At 38.2% G+C, this 25,305-nt stretch overlaps 1 protein-coding gene across 1 annotated transcript in view; it reads left to right on the plus strand.

Moving 5' to 3' along the window:
* Nucleotides 1–939: 939 nt before the first annotated feature.
* The window catches only part of crppa (CDP-L-ribitol pyrophosphorylase A), a 53,637-nt gene continuing 29,271 nt past the window's right edge, over nt 940–25,305 (plus strand). Inside the window, exons 1-8 of the mRNA XM_015357778.2 lie at nt 940–1,389; nt 2,234–2,510; nt 5,071–5,220; nt 11,693–11,797; nt 14,105–14,150; nt 19,808–19,905; nt 23,964–24,050; nt 24,249–24,341. Of these exons, the coding sequence (XP_015213264.2) occupies nt 1,160–1,389; nt 2,234–2,510; nt 5,071–5,220; nt 11,693–11,797; nt 14,105–14,150; nt 19,808–19,905; nt 23,964–24,050; nt 24,249–24,341 (1,086 nt within the window). The 5' untranslated portion in view covers nt 940–1,159. The remainder of the gene's footprint in view (nt 1,390–2,233; nt 2,511–5,070; nt 5,221–11,692; nt 11,798–14,104; nt 14,151–19,807; nt 19,906–23,963; nt 24,051–24,248; nt 24,342–25,305) is intronic.

The following is a 25,305-nucleotide window of genomic DNA, read 5'->3' on the forward strand; positions in this document are numbered from 1 at the left end:
GTATCTAATGGATATGATACAGTACATCTTCCACTTCTTAATGACTGATTTCACTATTCTCAAAGAGATATTTGGTGTCTTTGAAATTTTTATACACCTTAAAAATTATTTTCATACCCTCCTGCTTATATCTGCTTTTCTACAACTTTATCTATGAGTTGGTTGGAAAGGTCTTCTGTCTTGATTGTTGAATATTTTAAGCTTGAAATTCACCAGTTGACTGAGGAATCTAACAGAGACAGGTGTATTTATCCTTAAATCATGTGAACTTCGATTGTGAAATCATGTGAACCATAAGGCAGAGATCACTGATCTTATTATGTGACAGGTGAAAGTAATTAGGTTTGCCATAGCAAATAGGGTACAGTAAGTACTTTTGCAATCAACACCTTAGTTTTGATTTTTTTATGTACAGTTTTTAAGTAGACTTAGCGCCCAAGTGCATCCATTGTGAAAAATGTCTATTTGGAGCGTTTCAAGTTTTGATTCACTTACAAATAGTATACAGCATATTATTTGCAATACAACTAAAAAGGGACATCAGAAACGATTAATAGTTTTGCAAGGCAATGAAGGTACTTGCTTATTCGTGCAATGAACCGAATAACTTGGGGGTTAACAAAACATAAAACTCGTTTCAGATTTGTTCTTGCATTTAATGATGCAACGCTGCCTCTTTTCCAGTAGTAAATATTTAAATAAAAATGTAAGGGCTATGTGGATAAATAATAGTTTGTGAATTTTGCGAAAATATGTTTTTAAATGTTTTCCATTTGCCCATGTATCGACTTTGATATAAATATAAAATGAAACGTACTACAGTGACATCGTATTGAAAATTAAAGTCTTGAGATTTTTATTGTTTAAAGACCAACCGTATATTCCTAGAAAAAAACACTGCTGTATCTTTATAAATCAAAGACAAATTAAATAAAACATTAAACGCTCCTCAAACCTCAGCGGCTTACTGTAAACCTGCGCTCCAGTGCGTTATCAGCTTTTCCCCGCAGTCCGTCATAAACGGGAATAGCCGTTAAAAGCTGTGCTAAAAAACTCGTCTGAATTGCAATATATCAGTATTCATTCTCAGAAAAAAATGATTTTGTTCTGCGTATACTAGAATAACCTTTAGAGTTACCCATTTATTTATATTTTTACCATGGAAACCAGCTCAAAACGAGCCAACAGGCCTGCTGAGTCCCCGGGTTTTCCTCCATGCGAAGCCGAATCCAGTGCCAGCTGCCTGGGAAGGGAGAGGATTGATTTCCCGGTTTCTGTGGTTCTGCCTGCAGGCGGCTCCGGCGAAAGGATGGGACTGCCAATCCCAAAACAGTTTTGCACATTTCTAGACAGACCGCTAATAAGCTACACAATTCAAGCTTTCGAGAGGTAAAACTACGTGTACTGAAATCATTTATTTTGATCAGATCATTTTGCCTGACGTTTCTTTTTTGCTTACCTTGTAATCTTTGCAAACACCGTGAATGCATTTATTTATTTTCGTTTGAAACAAAGTAGTTTAACTTCCTGGGTTTCACTGCAAGTTAATTTTACGGGGCGGCAAGTTTGCACGAATAATGTTAATTGATTTAATTTATTGTGACTGTTCTCAAACGTCTGCAGCACATTCATTTCTCCCGTTTGCTCCTTTATTATACTGTATGAAGGTAGAAATAGGGTTTCTGCGTTTTAACAGTAAACAGTGTAATGGAGCACAACCCCCATTATCTTGAAGGTTATAGTCAGCAGTAAAACGGAATAAGGATGAAAATAACCTGGTCGATCTCTGTAGTGCACATATATGTCCTTGTTGAATTGACAATACTTGATTAATTTACTGCACTGCCACAGATCCACAAGAGTTTAAAGTATTTATCGTAAAGACAATAACACGTTAACAAAAAATTGATTAAGTTTTGTGTTGTCAGAATGATATTCTTCCTACCCTAGGTAATTTACAAATGCCTTGGTTTTTTTTCTACAAGGTTAATTTATTTTATTTCATAATGTAAAAAAATGATTTAAAACTTTCTGGGATGTAAACTAAGGTCAGTGTACAGTAGACTAATTTCAATCATTTATATTTCATTGCAAGAGTTTTCATTTTCTGTTTTTACAAGGACAAAAACAAATTCAGGTTGCCTGATATAACATGTGATTCATTGTTGAGTTAAGTAAGCAAAAAATGCTTATTTTCTTCTTTTGGCACCTTCCCTCTCCCCCACACACACAGAGTTCCTTGGATTGAAAATATAATTGTTGTGGTGGCGGCAGAACACCTGGATTTGCTGAAGAGCATTATTCACAAACACTGTCACAAGAAAACAAAGTTGGTTGCTGGTGGACCAACTAGACACAGATCCATTTTCAACGGGCTTCAGGTGTTTGTGGAAAATGGATGCGATTCACAGCTGCCCAGACCAGAGGTTGTCATCATTCACGATGCAGTTAGGCCTTTTGTGGAAGAAGAGTTTCTTCTGAAGATCGCAACTGCTGCCAAACAGAATGGGGTAGGTTCCATACTCTTCATTGCTTTCTCCAAGAAATATAGATCCCACGCAAAGAGGATTGTGTGGTTTAAATGTAGTTTGGACATGGAATTTGTGGATGGGAATTAAACGGGAATTTGGGAGAGAGGACACGGACTTTGATTAGACTCGCCTGAGTATAAAGATGGGTAATAGTGCTGAGGGAAGTTGCTTTTAGAAAAGTAATCAAAAGCTGTGACAAATTAGTTGTGTAAGAGACAAACGCATGTATTCACTTAAAATTTTAAATGGATAAAATTCCTAAATTTTAAAATGATTCGCAGGAAACCACTTTCAGTTCAGCTGAAGTTATGTGATTCTTTGTACAAAGCAATGTTTGAGTGAAGATGACGTTTCTGTGTTTCCTGAAAAGAGAACTCTAGAACCGGTGAAAGAGCACGGTCCATTATGTAGAATGTACTCATCCATAGCATACAAACTAAATACAGACAGCAAAGCTGAATAGGAGAAGGACAGACTCTTCTGTTTTCCATGGTATTTAATTTTCCTTTTAATCCGAAAGGAAGTAATTCTTCTAAGTCTATAAGCACTTTACTGTGTAGGGCTTTTCTGTTTTATTCAAAATGGAAGCAAGGGCATTACAATCTCATCCCCATTTGCTTTCCAAAACAGTCATGACTTCACTTAAAAAATCTGAAGTATTTTAATCTCATAATTATCTGCAATCAGACTCTCTTTGAAGCTGCTGCTCCGCTAAGTTTAGATAGGTACTGTGGACATTGAGAATAGACAATTCAGAGACAGAAAAAGTAATTATGTGGCTGAGGGATTCAATGCCTTACATTAATAACTTAATTAGATATTGGTGCAGAATTCTGAATAGATGAGCACGTTTCTACCTGTAGGATATTCACTAGATGACAGGTAGAGCTTTCAAGCCTGTCCTTAAAATTCTCGCTGTGAATGCCTGCCACTACAGTCTTTTGACTTGTGTAAACACATTTTCCAAGCATTTACATGTGGTAACAATTCTGATGGACTTGAATGAGGAAAAATTAATCATCATTATTGTAATCTGTTGCCAGACTCAGAGCGAAAGCAGGAACTGAAAGAGACAGTTCTAGTATGACTACTAACCTTTTCTTTAATTTCTGGAAACACTTGGTAATGGTATTTTTTTTGTAACTTTACGAAAAACAAAAACAACAAGAATTTAGGCAGTGGCATAATTCAAGGTGTTTTTTATGAAAGTTTGAAAGGTCAGATTTGGTTCTCATATTTCATCAGTTCTGTTTTATATTTGTATATTAATAAGGACAAAGAATGCTAATCAGTTTTCATTAAAACATGAAAACTGTTCCATGTGTTAGGATCCATTTTTTGTTTTGTACTCTGTGTGGTGTTGCAGTTGCAGAGCAATGTTTGCTTACTTCCATATCATCAGCTATCATGCAATCTTGCTGCAATGCATAACTGTTTGGCCATTTAATTTTGCCTGCATCCAAATGCACCACTCTTCGCTAATGTGGCTGACTTGTACTGTCCTTTCTGTAGAATGGTAACTGTGTTTGTGAATAAAACAATTAATGGCATGACCTTATGTGTGTTTCTTTGTTAATGAATTAGTTAATATAGTACTGATTGCACTGTGGGTGTTGTAGCAATTGCTGTAGTTCCCCTTTGGGACAGTGGGCAGACTTAGTAAGACTTATCAGAATTCAAACAACCATTAGTGGTTTGAAGTCATTATCTTGGAAAAGGAAGTAATTTGTAAGGGGGTGGTTAGCTGGGTTCAAGCAAGGAGCAGAGGGTGCTTTCAAACTGGAAAAGTCATTCAGGACGTTTGTACAGTACTGTATGTTCTTCCTTCTGGCGAATTCTGGAAATGACTCATCATAAATGAATACCTTTGAAATGGCTTCCATTAGTGTGTCCTTAGTATCCCTGACATCCAGAGAACACTTAGTGTATCTGATTTTCTGTGGAGAGCTTATCTTACTTTCAGTTTTATTTCAGCGAACCTTGCTTCAATCAGTAAACTAACCTGACCTGGAATTCTTTCTAGCTACGAAACCTCTCGTTAATCAGTGATTTATACATCATACATATTATACTGGAATTTGGAATTCTAAATCATTCAGTTGCATACTGGGAGTACATTTAATTATTATTAATTAGCAGTGTAAGAATATACTAAACATCAAAACATCAGTTTAGTCTTCCTTGATTTGAAGTAAATGTGTATTCAGTTCCAGTATATTACATATCAGGAGAAAAAGTATATGTGATCAGTAAAGAGAAAATGTATATGAAACAAAATGTATCTGGAATAGAAAACAGATAGAGGCAACTGGAGAAAATGCAGGAATGTCAGTTTGAACTCTGAACTCTATAAAAGATGCATTTGTGCATTGTGTCGAGAGACAAATTGTCTTTAATGTTACTAAGTGTTTGGAAATGCAAAGTACTGTAAATGCATGCTCATGGGTTCGCTTAATTTTAGAAGACTCTCTGATTGTCTGAAAGTGTGCGACTTAAATGTAAACCTCCGATTCCCTATTGTGCGCATGTGTCTTCCCAGGCCGCAGGAGCTATAAGACCCCTCGTTTCCACTGTGATCGCTACAACCCCAGAAAGCTATCTGGACCATTCTCTGGACCGGGCCAGATACAGAGCCAGTGAGATGCCACAGGGCTTCTTATTTGATACCATATATCAGGCTTATCAGCAGGTAGGTCATATTGACAGTGTTTTATTACATTGATTACAGATACAGATAATTGTTACTCCCACATGCAAGAAGCTGTGTAAATCCTTCATTTAGATTTTAAAACTGAAAGCTACGCTTCCAGTGCTAGGTTGGAATTTTATCAAATGTTAGTAGAATTAGGTGGGTAGCTGCTTCAGCATGCGTAGGCTTCTTCTTCACACCTGAAGAAGGCTCCACGGCTCCAAGGCTCCACGGCCAAAACGTTGTGTTCTCTTTCTTCTTTTTTTCAGCATGGAATAAACCTATTACTTGTTCCATTAGTAGAATTAATCTCCTAATTTTAAGTCAATGCAATACGGTAATGTTGCAGAATTGTACATGTAGGTTTGTGTAAAAGTGAGTGAAATTAAGATGAAATACAGTTCTAGTGTGTCAGGTCCTTGAAATAGAGTAAAGCAGACAACTTAGATGCTTGGATTAAATGTCAGAATTTTTTGTATTGAGTTGAGTATTGTTAACAATGACAAATGCTTTGGGTGAAAACTGGGGGTATTGTATATAAACAAAATGACAGAAAGATTCACTTCGACCTGTGTTGCCACGCAATAAGGGAATTTGTGTAGCTAAGCATATCATACACCAGCTTGAAAAGCAAGCTAAACTGTAGCTCCCAGCTATTAATTGACTGCTGAAGTGAGTCCCGGTAGATGAAAGCTCAAAATTATTGCCATGTGGAGCCTAGGTATTCAGCGGGAAGCACTAATGACATGATATAAATAAGATCAAACGTGCCGAGATGGGAAGACACCAGTTCCCTGCTCTGTGTCATTTATAACTTACTGGGAATGTTATAAGTTTTACAGTTTTACTTCTGCACTGTCGAAGACAAGCGAAGAAACAGTCAAGAAATTAACTTAATTATAGTTTTGAAATGAAAGGGAAAAGAAAAGGTTTTGTGTGATGTTAGGATTGACGCGAGTCCTTAAACCCTGAAGCCTTAACAGGGAGGAAATCTTGGTTAACCACCAGAGTTCTTCAAACGAAGGGTTGCTGCAGTACTTGTACAAAATTCAAACAAAATGCAGGCTACAATCAGAACTTGAACATAATCAGAACGGCATGAAAGAAGTAATCTGTTTGACTTGCTTTTAGTTTGCATTAACATACAGTACTTTTAATCATCCATCCATTTTCTAACCGCATTTTCCAGTTCAGGGCTGTGGGGGGAGCCGAAGGCGGGGTACACCCTAGACGGGACGCCAGTCCATCGCAGGACAGACAGGCACTAACCCAGGCACGCATCAGGGGCAGTTTTCCCAGAAGCCCGTTAAATTGGATATAGCTATCCTACAGAGATACAGAGATCTGCATGGAGTACTGGCATACAGAAGACATGATGGATGGATTAATACCCTCATTCATTTATTTCTGTATGATGTGAGCATGTCCCAAAGGGGTCGGGCAGCCAGTTGACCTTTGACCCCTAGAGGTTTTTTTTTTCTCCTTACTCAGGAGTTTCTGGTTCCTCTCCTCCGTTGTCTTCTGGTCTTTTCTGTTTTGTATTCACAACATGTACGGTACGGTCACGTGCATTGTTAAGCGCCTTAGGGGCAACCTTGTTGTGAAAGGCGCCATATAAAAATCAGTTGAATTGAATTGAATTAAAATACCAGTCTATTTTTGCACTGTGGAAATGGGAGCACCCAGAGGAAACCCACACCTACAAACTCTCTGCAGATAGCAGCCCCGGTCCATAGTGCTGGGTGGCAGCAATGCCAACCACTGTGCATGCAGTCCTTACTTTTAATCCAACAGGCTTTGATAGACACTGTTAACTTATTTGTTATTACACAGCAGGTTAATCTGAGGGTAGCTCAAAAGGACACATTTGTTGGGATGTGAAAAGCAAGTTGATTTTCATTAAAATAATGATAATAAACCAAGATGCAACAACCTGTTTTGCTGCTTTATGTGTTTAAACTGCAAAAAGTTACTTTACAAGCACAACAAAGATGTTTTCTGTAGCTTGCATGCTATCTGAAAACCAACGACTACATTTTTAACTTCCAAGAAATATTTTTCTTCAAATATCCATTATATTATTGAGGAATATTTCCTAACTTTGTTGCTATTAATTATTTGAGAACTGTAGCATTAGTCTTTATATTTCACAATTAAAACCTACTAGTAGTGAAGCGGAGTCTGCAGTTTATAACAGAGGATCAGGAGGAGGGTTGGATCCTAATCTCGCACAGTTCCGCTCACCTGCGTACTGTATGTAAGTCTCGTACCCATGTCTTCCCTTTGTATATTACTCTTGCATTCCACACCCCCTCTGCGTGTACCCCTGCAGCAAACCTCCCTATACAGTAGCTTCATCCTCACAGTACTGAGGGCGGGTTTGGGGTCAGGGCCTCCCTCAGCTAGGTGAGTCATGCCAGATGCTCAATAATAGAATTCATCCCTCTGCTGAAGTCACTGGGATCTAACCAAGCTACTGACAGGATAGTATAGTCAGAAACTGAAAGTAATAGAGAAGTTCTAGAAATGTTAAGGCTAGAAATGTCACAGGTCTACTATATTAAATATTATGTGTTAAAACTGCCTCATAGCACAGAAAACCCCTGTGCAAATTCTGAACAGGGGGTCTGTTTAAGGCTATTGGTTGCCTGATCGTCCTGCTATTAGGTAATTGATTAATGAAGCACTATGGGCCATCACTGCCCATGCCTTTGTTTTATGCAAATAGTTTAACATATTCTGTGCTGTTTTGTAGACCACAAATACAAACAACCATAAGGCTGTCAGCCTTGGTTATGCTTGGATGAACCAAAATAAAACTGAAATATATAATTTTTGAAGACATTATGCCAGTTCTCCTACCTTCCATTGTTCTTTTCTTCTCAACATGTGCCAAGAGCTGTATGAATTAATTATGAAGGTGTACAAGGTAGCTACATGCTCTGCTGTTTTTATAGAATAAAAATCGCTCATTTTTGGCGGAATATTACATACTTGAGCTGCAGAGCGGAGACTTGTATAGTTTTGAAAAGATTAGCTGTCTTAGAAACTTTCATTTAGGCCTGTGTTCTCAGTGTATTAGGGCATAACTCTGGTAATCACTCTACAAAACATCATCAAGTCTGAAAAAGGGGTCAGGAAGAGGACTGTGTTTATGAGCTTAGCCCATGAACAGGGTTTGAACTGTTTGGTTTAGTCCTTTGAAGTTACTCTGAATCCAGTATTTATTTTTTAATGTGAAGAAAGTACAGCTCATATATCAAAATGAAGAAAATACCAGAACTGTACTGTAGGACCCTTTCTTATACAAAGAGTGTTGGGAAGCCTGAAGCAACTGCTTGGCTATCTCGTCACAGCTCGCATCTTGATGTCTTTCAGGGAGACTGCTACATTAGTGTCTTGGTTTAATAAGCTTCTAAAAACTAAAAAAACAAAGATGAGTAGAATAACCTGTTTGCAGCATTTGTGTTCTTATGCAAGATCTTGTTAGATGCAAGATAGGATGTTTACCTTTTCCTTAATTTCCAAATCATGGAAATGTTTTAGTACCCATCGATAATAAACAGAAAACACATTCAGCCCATCTGAATGTTGTACAACATTTAGAAAAACTGTAAACAGAACAGCACAGGCACTAGAGACTACTAGCTTTGCTTGTACTTTCAGTTCGCACACTGGGGGAAAAAAAATTAGCCTGTTAATTTGCAATTTTAAAAAAACACTTCATTGTCACTTTCTGTAAAAAAAAATAAAATAAATCTGACTTTGGAGCTTGTTTGTGTTCTGTGTTTCTCTCTCCTCCTGGTAACACCTAGGTCAGTGTGGACAAGATACTCTTATGTTTTGCCTTTCTGGGGCAGCTCTGTTGTTTATTGTATGATCAGTAATGGCTCTGTCAGTACAATGGCCTGGGTACTGTAGCTCTTTTGGTTCTGATATACCCATGTAGATCATGTGAAATGTGTGAGTGTAGCCTGGCTCTTCGGGTGTGTAATGCTGAAATGCTAATCACAGAAGAAAGACCTTTTGGCAGAATGAGTTACATTACAAGTGAGAATTTATTAAGAAAAAACAGTTTTAAGTTTGTGGCAAGCACCTATGTTTCAGCCTCCAAAGTGTCAGAATTTAAACTTAATTTGCTTATTACTGTTTTCAAACAGTGACTTGTGTTTCCTTTTTTCTGTCGCACCATTTAGCATTTTGTCATTTTAGAAGTGTTGTAATTTAACATTTTTGTTATTTATAGTTTATTTTTGTAGAATTGTCTAATTTGAAATGATCTTTAAGTGTGATAGAAGTACCAATTGATTTGTTCACAGAATTGTAGTAGATGATGGTGCATACTTGCCAAGTTGTACTCATGAATGTTGTTCATCAGAACTGAACTGGGGTCACTTAGAACACACTTGTAGAATAAATATATGAATTATGCTCCAGCTAGTGTTGAGCATTTCCTCCATTCAGCAGCAACTATCTCCTCATCTGCTGATGCATAGTCTTAGCTGATGAGCATAGTCCTTGACAGGCCAGGTGGTTGCTGCTGCCTCTGAGATGGGTCACAGTTGAGACACTACAGGGACTCAGATGTAGTTTTCTTTGGCTGTGGAGGTATTTCAGCAGTCAGGTAATAGCTTTTTGCCTGATATTTAAGGGGAGCTGGATCTCTACTTTTATATTTCGTTTTTAGAAAGAATCAGCGTTGCCGAATGCTTTTCAAATCACAGTAAAAGTAGAATGTGCATGGTAACTTGTAAAACTTTACATCACGAAAGAGACAACATCTTCACGTATGTGCAATGGCATGTTTTGCGATTGGGAATGAGGCAACAGAACTTACGCTGACATGATGCGGCATTATGACATTGTAAACTAACAGCCTTGTGAATCTCTTTTAATCCAATAGAAGTGTTGCTCTCGACTTTGAGATGGGTTTGCTGACCAATATTAATTACTTGTTAAGTCTGCGTACAGATCATGTTGGAACGTTTCTGCGTTTCTGATTCTGAAGTTCTTTGGATGCACAGTTGCAGAGATATTTCACACAGAGAGAGAGACGTTTGCATGACAATACCGCACACCTTTCTTCAGGCGAATGAATACATTGCTGTAATGGCAACATTGTTTTCTTAATAATAACACTCACCGTGCATTTTCAGATCAAACCGAAATTACGTTTTTATCTTCAAATCTAAAAAACAATCTGACATTTAATACCCGTTAAATGGTGTAAAAGTCTAAGGTATCCATCAACTCCATGCTCAGGGCCATTTTGGTTAAATTCTTGGTAGGGTGTATAAAAACAGCCAGTGTAGTGTATAAAACTTTGACATACTTGACACTTATGTAAGCACTAGCAGGAAAGAGACAATGAAGAGACACATTATCTTGGGATTAGTGTAAGCTTTTGTAGAAAACAAAATACTAGGGACTAAATTGCTTGAAGAGTTTTCAAGTATCAATGCATTACACTGGTTTGCTTCTATATAATAAAACCAGGTACAGTACATTCCGTTTCATCCCTTTCTATTTTAGAAGCTGGGGTTTGGAATCTTTTATCTTTTATCTTCTATAATTGTAGTCAGAACAGATACAGTAGGTGTTTGTGGACCAGCTGTCATGATCATGCTTTAATCGGTACAGCTGCAAAACATGAGGAAATACTGGGTTTTCTGTTTGTGTTGTGAAATTAACTCAACAAGGAGCGAGGTGATGTATGGAGTAATGATGGTCGGTGTTGTAGTTCCAGTTGCTGGTTTTGAAAATGGTGCACTTTCATCAGAAAAAGGTTTTAAAGTGTTATTAGAAGAGTGAAATGTTATGCTTTAGAACTTGACTCACAGCTTCAAGAAGCATCTGAAAAGACCTGAGAGACAAATACGGTATATATGAATACGGAATAGTGTACTGCTGTCATACAGTACAGTAACCCTATTCATATATACATTGCACAGTATATATAACACACATTTTCCTTAGAATATGGTTTGAAATATTGACTACAAAATCTGGACCAAAATGTGCAACACATTTTTAAGCCTCTTATTTAAAAAAAGTGTGGTGGCGATATTAAACAGTAACACCTTGGGTGTTTTTTATAGATAACTGTACACCACAAAAATCTTCAAATTAGAAAGAAGGCATAATATATAGTACTGTTCTCAAAGGTAATTAAGATAGTTAATCATGATGTGTTTTATTAGCTTTGCAATTACTTTAGAGTGATCTTTTCTTGGTTTTGAAAGTGCAATGACCAGTTCTCCTGTTTCCACAAAGGGTAAGCTGTTGTCTTTTTAAAAACATGCTTATCATGACAGGGGCAAACACTGTTACCTAAAGGCAGCTTGGCTGAACAGATCAGCGCAGACCAACATTACTTATGCATTTGTGTAAGAAAGTAGAAAAGTATGTTTGCATGACACTGACAAAGTCCTTGCCTGTCTTGTATATAATGAAACAATGTTTGTGTTCACAGTGCAGTGACTATGACTTTGAGTATGGGACAGAATGCTTACATCTTGTACTGCAGTATTCTGGCATTAACGCTAAGCTCATCGAAGGACCATCCAGTCTGTGGAAGGTAAGATGTACGGCATGTGTGCAGAAGAAATGCTGCAGTTTTGAATTTTTGATACACATTCTATACAAAATAAACACTTTGCTTTATTTAATAATATTCCCATAGCATTCTGTGACCCTGTCATGCTGTTTTCATAGGTCTGCTTCCAAACATTTAGCAAGATACAAAAAAGTAATAAATATAAAATAGAAAGTTAAATAATGTACAAAATCAGGGACAACAAATTGTGCAGTGGTTAGCACTGTTGCCTCACAGCACTGCAGCCCTGGGTTCTATTCTGGACCTGGGATACTATCCGTGTAGAGTTTAGCTCCGGTTTCCTCCTACGGTCCAAGGACATACTGGGGAGTTCATTGGGTTCTGGGGAAAACTGGCCCTGCTGTGGGTGTGTGGGTGCCTGTGTCTGTGTGCCTGCCCTGCAGTGTGCTGGCGTGCTGTCCAGGGTGAGCCCTGCCCTGCGCCTGTTGCTATAGCCTGGATAGACTCCTGCTTCCCCGTGAACTAGAGGAAGTGGTTAGGATGAAATGAACGGATGGATGGACAAAATTTCTGTGAAAAATCATCTGTTTTTCTATTGTTATTGTTTCATTTGTGTTTAATTTTTCTTTACAGATCATAGTTTTCATTGTTGGGTTTAGCTAGGTTTGGGGGACATTAGATGAATGTATGGTTCCGCCACATTTATAGCACTTAGTAGTGCTTACATCTCCTGATCTCTGATAGCTAAAGCATCTTTAGTCTTCGCTTATGGAGTATCTCATCCTCCAGAATCTTGGTATTATTTACATTTTAACCTGATTTCAAGTATTTTCCTCTGCGTTTTATTGTTGCCAAAGCGTATTCACTTTCGATCTGGTGAGGAAATCTCAAACTGCTTGATTACCCGGTCAGCCTGATACACTGCTCTACAGTACCTTCACCGTGACCCAGGAAGGTTGCTGATGCAGGTCTGGCTTCCCAGAGATGTGCATTTAGCTCATTACCTCCTGTCTGTCCTGTCTGGAGGTAAATTTCGCCTGGTGCGAGGAGACCCTCCCCCAGTGCAGGTCCTTGCTCCTAAGCCAGTCTCGCAGTTAGACCAGGCAGCCGCAGATGATGGCTCTGGGCCAGTCCTAGTAGTTTTCGGCCTCTTTCATGCCCCTCTAGGGCAGTTGCCGACACAGCTATTGAGACCTCATCTCTGTGCTATAGAACCTACCTGGCACTAAGTCAGATCATAAGTCATAAAATCATGTCAGATCCCCTCCCCTTATGAGCAATTTCTATAACTAATTTCCATTTATCATCAAACACGCGCTTGGTTTCCAGCTATTATCCTCTTCCCTTATTCCACAGACGTTGCTTGAGGAAAAAAAAAAAAAGCAGATTCAGATCCAGAGTCAGATTCATGTTTTTACCAGTTTTAAAGAATGTTTATGGCCTTGGGAGCTGTACAACTCAAAATCGATTATTTGCCATGGCAACCTTAAACTGCATCTTTTATAAAAGGATTAGATCTCTATTGAGGTAAAAATAGAAGGCAAAACAAGAACTTTAGGTCTATTGGTGTTCATACAAGTACTGCATTACTGGGTACTGCTTTGTCGGAAGTGGTATATTGTCGTTAGCAGGTATAAATTATAATTAAAGTCTTTTTAAGGTCGTAAAGCAGTAATTGTGGCTAGGCTTTGCAGCATAGCATTTTTCTCAATGTAATTGTAAACTATAATTGTTGGAAAGGTACAAATATAGTCTCAGATCCTATGCATGTGGGAAAAAGGCAGTTAATACATTTTTCATTTAGCAATGGTTTGGGTGAAGTGTTTGGAATTTGTGGTACAACACAGAGTTGGACTGGAGAGAAGCAGAGTCCTTCATAGAGTGAGCAGACTCCTCATTAGCAGTCATTACTTGGCACATCCTTCTCTGGACGGAACACCTCAAGACTCAGTCAAGCCATGGCAGATAGAATGCATGATGCTTGTTATATGTTGAGGTTGAAATTTTTAGATTGTCAGGAAGGTAGGTCAGCAAAACCAAGCGTTAAGTATCTTAAAATGCTGATTGCATTGCTGTGTGTTTAATGACCAACTTTTCTGTTTGTTGGGTTATATCTGGGTTTGTGATGGCAAAAAAATATGTAATGCTTTAAAAAAAAACACAGCTTAAAATATCAGTGTATTTCACTACAATTATATTCTAACAGTATTTTGATCTGTAATGAAATGTTCAAAGGCATCTTTAATTGGATTTTGACCTCTTTGCCTTATTCTATATATATAGTAATATTCTATCATATATTCTAACTGGGTTTTTCTGTTTTTTTAGGTAACCTACAAACGGGATCTATTTGCAGCTGAATCAATAATTAAGGGTATGTGTTTGTTTTTGATTTGCTGTTGTGTATCAGCCTCGGCTCATTCCATTTGCAATATGTCATTGTTTGGCGTGTTACTGTGTGCTGGTATGTTTTCTCAGTGTTGCAGGTGGCAGAAGATCTGGTGAATGCTGGTGAATAGACGGATACATGAAAAAATAAATTATATACAGCTATTGTTGTGACTGTGTGACTGTTTGTATAGTTTCGGCCAACGATTCTGAAGGGAAACACTTGAAATATTGTGTCCGTCATCTGTTCCCTACTGTTGCTGTGTAAAGCAAAATGTATCCGGATTCTACATTTGAATACAAAAGGGAAAAAATGTGGTTGGTAAATAAATCTAAGAGTACTGAGTGAGCTGAGATTCAACGTTTTTCTGTTACAAGTATTAAACGTCCACATTGGCCCTTGGTGTTGCATTTGGGTCCAGGCTTATGTGGGGGTAATACAGCAGATAGATGGGTTCTGTCAGTACCAACACCTATATGAATGATCAGCTCTCTTCACATGATCACCCATTAATAAATCGAGAATTTATTGACATGACTCGGCTACAGGACTTGCTTTATATTTTTTGCACTAAAAGGAAACTGCAGATTAATATTTCAGTGTTACTTCTGTTTGTTTCCAATTGAATTAAATTATATGCTGAACATTTACAATCTTTCGTCTTTGGGCTTGATATACTGTCTGCACATTTCAGCTCACTGGAATCCCTAAAAGGGCAGATTTCACTATCACCATTCTGGATGTAATTAGGAATGCAATCACCAATATCCCTTTAATCAGTGTTGCAGAATTACTGTGTATAGTGTTTGGGGATTAGTCTTGTGTTTAATATCAAGTAATCAGTAATATCTGCAACTAAGTGAATTGATAAGTTAAAAAGGCAGTAACACAGGCATTGATGTTTACAAGAAGAAATATACTTAAAGCATATTTTTAATTTAACATCACTAACCTTAAAAGGACTAAATTAAGTTTCGAAATACATTTAAGCCTGTTCCTTTTACTCTGACCAAAATAATGTAAGAAATACTGTAAAAAAACGTATTTGAATGTTAACTGTTTTGTATAAGGTGATTTTGATATATGCCATTTTCTTTGCCAGTCTGATCAGAGGTTAGGGATTTTATCCTTTATTCAGAGGAAACTGTCAATTAAATAATTAATATATAATAAATAATTTAGTGTATTACGAATCATATGCATTAGTCACAGCAGAGAGATTGACCTTTTTACTCTTTGGAAAGGGAAGAAGGTTTGTGCGTGTGTTGGGAAGTATATATGAAATTTTGTAATTTATGATTCAAATAATTTGCAAGTGATTGTGTTCCAGACGAGTCTGTCGCTTTGTTAGTTTTAAAGGCTGATGATTTATGATGGTATTTTGTGTGAAGCAAATATATAAATGCAGGGAAGGATCAGGCTTAATTATTTCAATAAACTGGGTTAACATTTCAACAGCTGGGTGCACTGTAGCATCAGAAGGCATGGCATGCCTCAGAACTGGCCTGTGTGTTCTCTCTGTGTAAACCAAGTTAAAGCGTTGTTAGTCTTGGCAGCGTGTGAACATGTTTACAGAGTGTGTCCGCCTGGGCACGTTCTGCAGGCCTGGGTGGGCTCACAACAACAGAATAACAGCTCTTTGTTAGTGAGGCAGACAGCCCTCAAATTGTGCACAGATTCATTTTTCAGGTTATTATCCTGCTAAAGTATAAAAGCCGAACAACCTGTTTATTAAAATTAGTCTTGGAAGCTCTTTAAAAGCTAGTGTTCCACAAATTAGCTCATAAATCATGACATGAAATCATTATAGAAGTACAATAAATGGCAAGTGCAATTTATTCTTTTTTATTGAATTGGAGGGCACATATATAGAAGGCATTTGCACGTATAGTGACGTGATAAAGAAAGTACACCCCTTTACGATTTTTTATCATTTTGCATATTAAGACATGTCTGACCTTCATCTAGTCCTCATCAAGTCCTAAAAATACATACATTTAACATCATATGACAGATAACACACAATTTATTCTTAATTAAACAAACTAATCAGCCAACATTCAGTAGCACGCAGTTTTTGTGTGAAAAAGTAAGTGATTCAGCAGTGTGTGTTACCAGCAGTAACTTGAAGTAAACGTATCCTGTAAGAATCTCTCACATTGCCTGGGAGAAATTCTGGCCCACTCCACCTCACAATACTGCTCCAGCTCGGTAATGTTTGAGGGCATGAATTGATCCACAGCTGACTTTAGGTTGTGCCAGAGCATCACAATGGGGTTGGGTCTGGACTTTGACCTGTTCATTCCAAAATCCTGATTCTTTTCTTTTTCAGCCATTCAGTTGTAGATTTACTGGTGTGTTTTAGATTGCTGTCCTGTTGTGTGATGCACTTTGTCCTCTAGAATGCGCTGGTATAGAGAGAAATTCATGGTGAGCTCAGTGATTGTGAGGTATCCAGGTCCTGTGGCTGCCGAGTAGGCTCAGATCATCACCCCTCTACCCTCTGCGTGACAGTGAGGTTCGATGCGCAGTGCTTGGTTTATGGCCATATTTCACTTTTGTCTCATCTGTGCTTTAGTCTTTGGTCTCAATTGAAATACCCTGGGGAGTTGTCTCAATCAAGTAATGCATTTTGAAATGATGCCTTTGACTGCCTTTTTATTTCTTCAATAGCCTAAACAGCCAAAACGACTGAAGTTTTTTAAGAACTTGAACCAAGTTCCCAACAAGAGGAAAAACTATTACTGCTTCAATTATAGTATAACGTAATTGCTAAATTATTTTATCATAAATAGCCTTGCAGCACACAGCGGCCTTTTAAAAATAGTTCTGCTCTAAACATCAGAAAGGTCACAGGTGTCAGGAGGTTAATTTAGGTCATTAGTGTCTCCTGGTTTGGTTTCACTGTAGTCCCATAGCCAGTGCAAACTGCCCATGTGTTCAATCCTCTTGAAACCCCCCAGGCAAGGGGCAGTTTAGAGCAGCGAATCAACACTAGCCTGGATATCTCTGGGAGGTGGGAGGTGGGAGGAAACAGGAGCACCTGCCAAATACCCACGCTAACCTAGGAATCAAACTCGGAACCCTGGATCTGAGAGAGGTGCCACACTTCTATCAAAGCGCAACATCAGATATCCTGTCTCTGAGAAAATGGTGAATTTCCTATTGTTAAACACTTACAGGTATTCAGAGGTTTGGGCTGTGGTGTGACTTTTTTTATTCTAGAACTCACTTTTTAAACATTTAAGTTTTTAACTTCTGGACAGTTTTGTGACACAGATCCATTTTCTCATATGCATTTACAAAACAAAAAATAAGTAAATCTTTTATTTCTGACAGACAGTACTTTGTCTCATCTTTGGGGACCCCCCCCCCCCACAAAGTTAAATTGTAGCTTAAGAGCTAAGCTTGTCATTTCTGGAGCTCGTTAGTGTGCCATTTAGAAATAAACAGTCGCTTTAATGATTTTACTCTTGTATCCATAGCTCTTCATTTTTTCAATTAAATAAGGCAAAGGTTAATATTAATTTTGGTTTTATGAGAAAATATTATTGTAAATGTAATAATTTTTTTAAAAAAAATATTTTGTTCCCAGTTAATTAAATGTTTTCTGTTGCACATTCTTATAAAATTACAGCAGGCAGGCGGAGCCACAGTGGGAGGTGAGCCACATTGTTTTAGTACAAAACAACATGCTCCTTATTAAAAGTTAAATTATACTTTCATTTGATACAATCATATTCCGAGAATGAATTGTTAGTTGGCTATGTTTCTGTAACATTGATTGTGGAGTAATCAGGAAACTAGTCAAGAATAAAAACTAAAACTATAAACTGTTGTACTATAGTCATTTATTTATTCAGCATTTTAAGTCATAACACCAGCATTTCACTGGTAAGAAAATGAACCATTTGATTTTGTTGTCATTATTAATGGAACCCTGTCCTAACGCTTCCCAGTAGCCACTGCCTGACCAGGAGTTCAGGTTAACATACTGTACATCATAGAGAACCAAGTGCACTAACTGGCTAGTATAGCTCACAGATACTGCATTGCCTATGAGAATTACACTTATGACTGGTGTGAGCCGAGAATCAGTTCACAGGGAATATGAACCTTATTTAAAGGTTTATTTTCTAAAAGTTGTGACAGCACAATGGGTGGGTTTCCAGCCATTTTCACAGGATGGCGCAGGACAGCTAGTACTGCAGCTTGTCGCAGGGAACTTACTGCCCGCCCCCAAAAGGACACAGCTCCTGACCCCTGTGCCTCTACTTTGTCAGCTGGTTACATTAACATCAACTTACTCCCCTGTTTGCTCTGATGTACCAGTTTCATTGGCATAAATAGCCTTTAATCTGTGAGTGCTGTTTCGCGCTCAGTTAAGGAATTGAGACTGAGATTTCCAGCTTGCCCTCTCTAAAGCATTGGGTACTTATTTCAGAGCTTTTGAGCACTGTACAGTATGTTTTTTAACTGTTTATCAATAAAACAACTTTCAAGGGAAGACCACAATCAGTTTTGAAGGCTTCCAAGCCTGTCTCTGCCTGCTTGCATTGACTGTGCAAGTGAACGGTGCAGCTATAATGCCAGGTTGTAGGTTTATAGCAGTTTTTATAGGAGAGCAGCTGGCACTGTGGGGTGTGTTTCTCCAAGAGGGTAGTGATCTGGTTTAGAAAGTACTCCTGCGGCCTCTGAGGGTTTGGTATGAAACTGATGAAACCTGGTGGCATTGATGACGTGATGATGTGTGATGAACTCTGCCATATGACTGCCAAGTCAGTCACTGTAGCAATTCCCATGCAACTGGAAGTGATATTTATTTTTAAAGTACATACAGTACATATTATTCTATAATATTAGACCATATATAATGTGTGTATTGTTAGAGTCTGTACGATTAATTGTTGTGGCATTGTTTTATATACTGTGTTCTTCAGTGCATTGAATTCCACTCTTTAAACATTTCCCTTTTACTTTCATAAACGCAAGGCTTATTTTTTATTAAATATAATCTTCTGTGGAATTTTTCATAAATGTTTTTATGAAAGGTTACTTTGCAGCCCAAAAACACTACTAAAGCATATGTAAAAGGTTAACATCAGAGTAACATTTTGATGTTTGTTGTGTCAACAAAAATCCTCTGATTTTAAGCATGCAGTAGGATGAGACTTTAACATTTAATGTTGTTGATAAAAAAAACAACATTGTAGCTGAATGATTGTAGCTTGATTTGTCGATTTACCTTGAAAAGAAACGAAAATATTATGAAGATGGAAGGTTTTGGAGGAATTAGTTTCACTCCTGTTGTTACAAAATAAGTGAATGCAGATCACTATTTTGGCCCTTGTGTTTGTGTTTGCTCTGCTGTGTTCCATTATCTGTAAAACTAGCCATATAGAGTTTAAAAATAACTTGGAAAAGTATCAAATACACAACTATTACTTTTAAATGAACATTAAATTGTTTCAGTATTAAAGATACCAATACATTATTGCACTGTTTTTTCTTCCTTGCACTTTTCAACTTTTCACAAATGCATAATGTGCTTGTTAATTTAATTTCTCAGATATGTAAAGTACTTTAAAAAAGAAAGCCACAGCCAGAAAGATACAGTTGAAGGTTTTAATTTTCTCTTTCAGAAAATCTTTCCCAGAAAGCTTGTGTTATCACAGGTGTCCATGAAGAGGCAATCCATCTGGGTCACTGCCTTGAGAAGATTTTGGTTGCAGGAGGAATGGTATGGTATATACATTCAATGATGGTTATCTCTTAAAAAAAAAAAAAGATTTTCCTATTAGGTCATAGCCACAAATGTTTACCATTCCACATATTGTGATCAGTGTGTCCGTTTTGTGTGGGCTGCTCAGGAGACATTAATGTCCTCTTTCTAAATAAGCTGCTCTAATTCACACTTGTTTCCTTCTGAATTGCACATCTTGTACACGCATGCCTCGTACCCTCATTTATGCAAAGGATATTATTATTACATATCATTTTTTTTTTAGAATCGCCAATTATTCTAGTTATACCCACCCAATTTGGAACTGCCAGTTGTGTGTTTTTCACGCCTCGGCTCACAGCCATGAACCCCCTCACCGCACACAGGGGAGAATGAGAAAGTCTGGGCAGACGCCTCCCATCCTCCCACCTTTGAGAAAATTGTCTTTTAACACATCACCGGCAGCAGCGCCTCCTACTGGAGGGTCACTCGCCGACTGGAGGAGAGGCGTGTCCCCCCTTGCCTGGGGGTGTCCAGGAGGCCACAGTGTCACTGTGGTGCTGGGAGCAGAGACACATCTGGCCGTGTAATCCCACCCTTCCGTCTGGAAGATGCCAGCACTTTTCCCAGTCACTTTTAGGGAAAATCGGCTAGTCGTATGACACAGGGTCAGACCCATGATTGTAGACCTTAACCTACGCTCTTTGCAAGCACCTTTACTAGTAGAGCCACACAGCTGCAAAATCAGTTGTCTTGCGTGTCAGCATTTAGTGTCCCATTTTAGAGTGGAACTGCGTCAGCTTACAAGTTTATATTGGTGCACTAGTACTGCTGCAGTAATATTTTGCAACTCTTTATACACTTTTCCTCAGCAGCAGCAGACTGCAGTGTTGTTGGGAAAGTGGTCAGTGAATCACAAGTGCACCACCTACAGTACAGCCACTACCTGTATAGGTCCCTCCTCTCTCTTGGTCTCGCCTTTTCAGAGTTGACGGTGCATTTCTCTGGGTGACTGTTTTGAGCTTTCTTAAGTGTTTTAAGCCTCAGAAAGTAATTTGTTCACTCAGTGGATCGGTCCCTCCAAATTTGGACTTGCTTGTTTCCTGAAGCATTCTGTGCAAGATGTGAGGTTCTCCGAGTGGCACGCTACTGTTTACACGTATCACTTGCAGGTACCATGCAGTGAGCAATCAGTGTGTTGTCAACTGACACGGACAATTAGCTGGTCTGAGTAATCAGTGGAAAGAATTCCACAGGTTTTCAGGTTGTGCCCCTGATCTTTTAATTTTGACGTTTTCACGAAGCTGAGCTAGAACATTTTTGGATAGGAGGAAACTACAGAAAATTATCCCGCACAGAGATGGCCCAGAATACTTGTAGATTTTCTTTGTATGTGCATTTAGGAATACTTGGTAATATTTTAATGCTTCATTTCTGTATTTTTAAAATACATTTTGTTTTCTTACTGGACTTACAAGTAGTGTTTTACAGCTAACTTTGAGAGAACATTAGATTTTCGTTTGGTAAGCATTGCTTGTGCATTGCTTTTTTAAATGTGTAAGTCAGAGCTGCCTTTATTTTTACTTGCTTTATTATGAAAACTCAGTAATTTCAGAAAAATATTGAATTATAGATTATAATAATTTAACATGAATTGCCATCTGACTGTAAGTCTTATCCAGAAATCAAGAGTGGTTCATTTGTAAGAATTTTCCGTAGTTTAAAGTAAATTGGCCTGAAATCCAGCAGTGATTAAGTAGGATGACTTAAGTGTTTTTCCGGCTTGGAATTAGAAGAATTTCACTTCTGATTTTTCTTCCTACATCTTGACCAATTTCGGTCTTGTACAGCGAATCCTTTCTCTCTCTCCCACAGGGCAGTATTTTCAACATGATGGTTAGTTTATTTCTTAAACTGCACCCTCTTCCTTCTTGAAGGACATTTTTAATAAAATACATTGCATTTTTTATTTTCTTTCCAAGTATTTCCTTTCCATAAAGTATTATTGGTTTTATTTTTAATTGGAATTATATTTCATATAATTCTAAATATGTTTATAGAACAGGAGAATCCACATTAGCCTCTGTCTAGATAACAACTTGTAAAGGTTTTTTCATTTGTTCATTTCTTTCTGAAGTTAATTTCACTATGTGCTTGTAGGTTTAATGAGCACCAGTGAAGATGGTTAACTAGCACAGCATGTCTTCATATTATAGATAAAAGTACGAGCTAGAGCTGACTTCTGTGTTAGGGTCCTGGTTTAGAAAACTTCAGGGGTTTTGCTCATGTCCTTTCAGCTTAAAGGGAACTCTGGAGTGAGAGGCCATGTAATCAGTCAGGCAGGGTGAGCAAAGATCTTTATAAAAAGCTCATATTTGAATGATTTTGATACCTGCCTGGTGCGGAGTTTTATAGGAGAGAAGCCCTTTGACGGAGGTCAGTGCTTCAGTCTAGGCAAATTGATGTCACAGTTTTGAGCGGAAAGGAAGTTACAGAGTGTGGGATCAGATGAGCTGAGCATTCCCTCTTCTGGCAGGATTCTTGCTTCCTCTGTGCTCTTACATAAACATCAATGGAGTTTTTGTTCAGTCTCCAGTTCCACCTGCTTTAAATCATTTCAGAAGATCATGTATCTGGATTTTTTGCTTAAATTGATTATTTTTTTTGCTGAAACATATACTGTTATCTTTCTAAACTAATTAAAACTTTCCATGTGTTTTCTATGAAAATTTCATCTTTTCAATCCCCCTTGTGAGTGCGCCAGACTCTCTGATGCCATAAGCTTTGTTTTGACATTGTTGCTTTGTTTCCAACACAACACTAAAGATCAGTTGCTGCAGAACATTTCCGTAGAATGTTAAAGCATAGGAGAGAAAAGCATAATTAAGATGGCTTCAGCTCATTGTGCTATAAAAGTTTCTACTGAACAGAATAAAATAATTTTATCTGCATGACGTTTTTCCCTGTCCAATATGAATTTATCCATCAACATTTACAGTATACAAATGTGGTCACTCTGAAAACATTTCACATGTTTTGTGCATGTGTACAGAGCAGAGGAATGGTTACTGAAGAAAAGGTCTGTTTGCGGACATCTGTGTGAATAAACTGGTGCCTGACAATTGTCTGAAGACGCTGGACTTTCACTTGTCGGAAAGCTGTCAACAGCAAATCAAGAGCCAGAAGACGCAAATGGGAACGATGTAGCAGTGTGTTTAAAACCGAGAATGGGAGGCACTGCTTTGTGTAAGAAGTTCTGGGGGTGTGGAAAAAGCTGCCAAGCCATGGGGTTGAAGCAGATACCCCAGTATCTTTCAAGAAACAGCTGGATGAGATCCTTGGGTATCTACAGCATACGGCAAGCTAGAAGGACACCTCTTGTTTCCTGTCTTGTGTTGTAAAAGTGACATGGAGTCTGTGCCAAAATAAACAGAAAAGTCTCATCTCATCTGTGGCCTTTCTTATGCTCTTTCTTGCATCCTGCAGCAGCTGAGGATGCAACATCTGGGGTTGCTCTCGTCTCAGCCCTCATGTGAGCTAGCGTCATGTCCACAGCATACTGTAGATGTTACAGTTCAGGAGATATAAGTGATAGAGCAAATAAAGTTGCATTAGAGTTATCATTTAACATTTTGCTAGCCAGAATTTTAGACCACAGAAGCAAAAAAAAAACACCTTTTAGTTGCACCTGTCTGCTTTCTTGTTTTGTTACCTGAGCTGTTGGGTTGACAGTGGCCTGCAATAGCCTTTGAACTGTAGCCCAAAGGACGTAGTTATGCTTCTTTTTGACAGCTGCGCTGACATTCAGATCCTCTGGGAATCGCTGTGGATTTGATCCGTTCTGCAGGAGTGAGAAGCCAGGATTGTACAGCAGTGGGAGTTCCCCTTTGTCCATTAATAATGACACTTGTTTAGAGAAGGGATCTGCATGTGCATTCTTGAAAAAGGTTAAGATTTGCATTTTTGTACAAAGTGCTTGAATGATCTGATCTAGACACTCTAAACTTTGAGTGCATATCTACTTTCTAGTAAAAAAAATAAAGGCTTAAGAATGTGATTTTTTTTTTATCTTGAAGAAGGTGGATATCATATCTACTTCATGTGGAGATGATGGATCCTTTGCTAAGAATGTTTCAGAGAGCTACAATTTGATACACATCACAGTAAGTTCTCAAGATAATTTATTTCTGAATTAATCTAGTTAAAGTTCATTTTACCTCATTTTTTAAAACAACATCTGATGCTCTTTGTGCCTCGTTCTGAGTTGATGGTTTAGGGGTGAATGGACGTATGTAGTGCTTTTTAAATGAACTCTGAGTGTTCAAAATCACCAATTAAAAGTTTGTGTCTCTTCCTTACAGGTCAGCACTGCGTGTTTTCCTGAGATTAAGCACACAGTAGAAACGGTTAGGAAGACAGATCTTCCGGTTCTCGGCCCTGTAGTGTTGATTGTGGTGAGTAATCCTGTGCAGCTTGTTGCTGCAGTCAGAGTGGGGTTATTTCAAATAGGCTCCTTCACATACTGGGTGCTGCAGTGGGATCGACCATGGAGCAGTGTGAGACGGAGCTGAAACGATGTTCAAAACCTCAGTTGCTTGCTGAAGAATAACAGGTTTTCATATGCAGTGGTACATTGGCCTTTTTTTTAGAAAAACACATTAAAACAGCATTTAACTGCTTAACTGCCTGAACACTGAACAGCAATCAGGAGTTTTCCCAAGTATAACACAGAAAGACCTCTACATCTTAAAACGTTTTTCGTTGTTAGTGTTAGTGTTCTGTTTACAAATCTTTTCAGATAATTACTCTTTTAACCTTTAAGCGTTACCAGTTATTAGGGAGAAAGAAGATCTGTGTTGTGGAAATTCTTCATTGAATCCTGAAGTAAACCAGGAATACCTTACACATCACAAGGTTCCCAGAAAAGCACTACACAGAGGAGGCACCAGGATTCTTTACCTTCAAGCCAACTTTAAAGCCAATTGATTTCACAGAGCCCTTTGAATATTGGAATGTTTTTGGTTCACTATTTAGCTGCTCGTCTCCAATTTTATAGCCTTTGAAACTTCTAATGCTTTCAGGTCCTTATCCCTGAGCCACGTTTCGGAATGGAAAGGTTTTAAAAAAAAACCTGATCCCTGAAAACATGAAGGTGCTTGAGGAAGATGGTGTCTTTCTCGATTCTCGATTCTGGAAGTTAAGGGAGGATCTGAGGCCATGTTCAGAAAATAAAAAGTGAAAGTTTTAGGTGACTTTTTTAGTCTATATGCTTGTGTACATCTGAGTGACACTGACTGACGTCACCCCCTTGAAACGTCGACAGTGTAGAACTCCCCTGTCAGAGAAGACCCTGTGTTTTGCTGTAGCAAATTTCGCCTCTGTGTGGGGTGCTGCGCCGTCTCAGCCCATGAATGACCA

This window comes from Lepisosteus oculatus, chromosome 10 (assembly GCF_040954835.1).
Source record: "Lepisosteus oculatus isolate fLepOcu1 chromosome 10, fLepOcu1.hap2, whole genome shotgun sequence".
Classification (NCBI taxonomy): domain Eukaryota; kingdom Metazoa; phylum Chordata; class Actinopteri; order Semionotiformes; family Lepisosteidae; genus Lepisosteus; species Lepisosteus oculatus.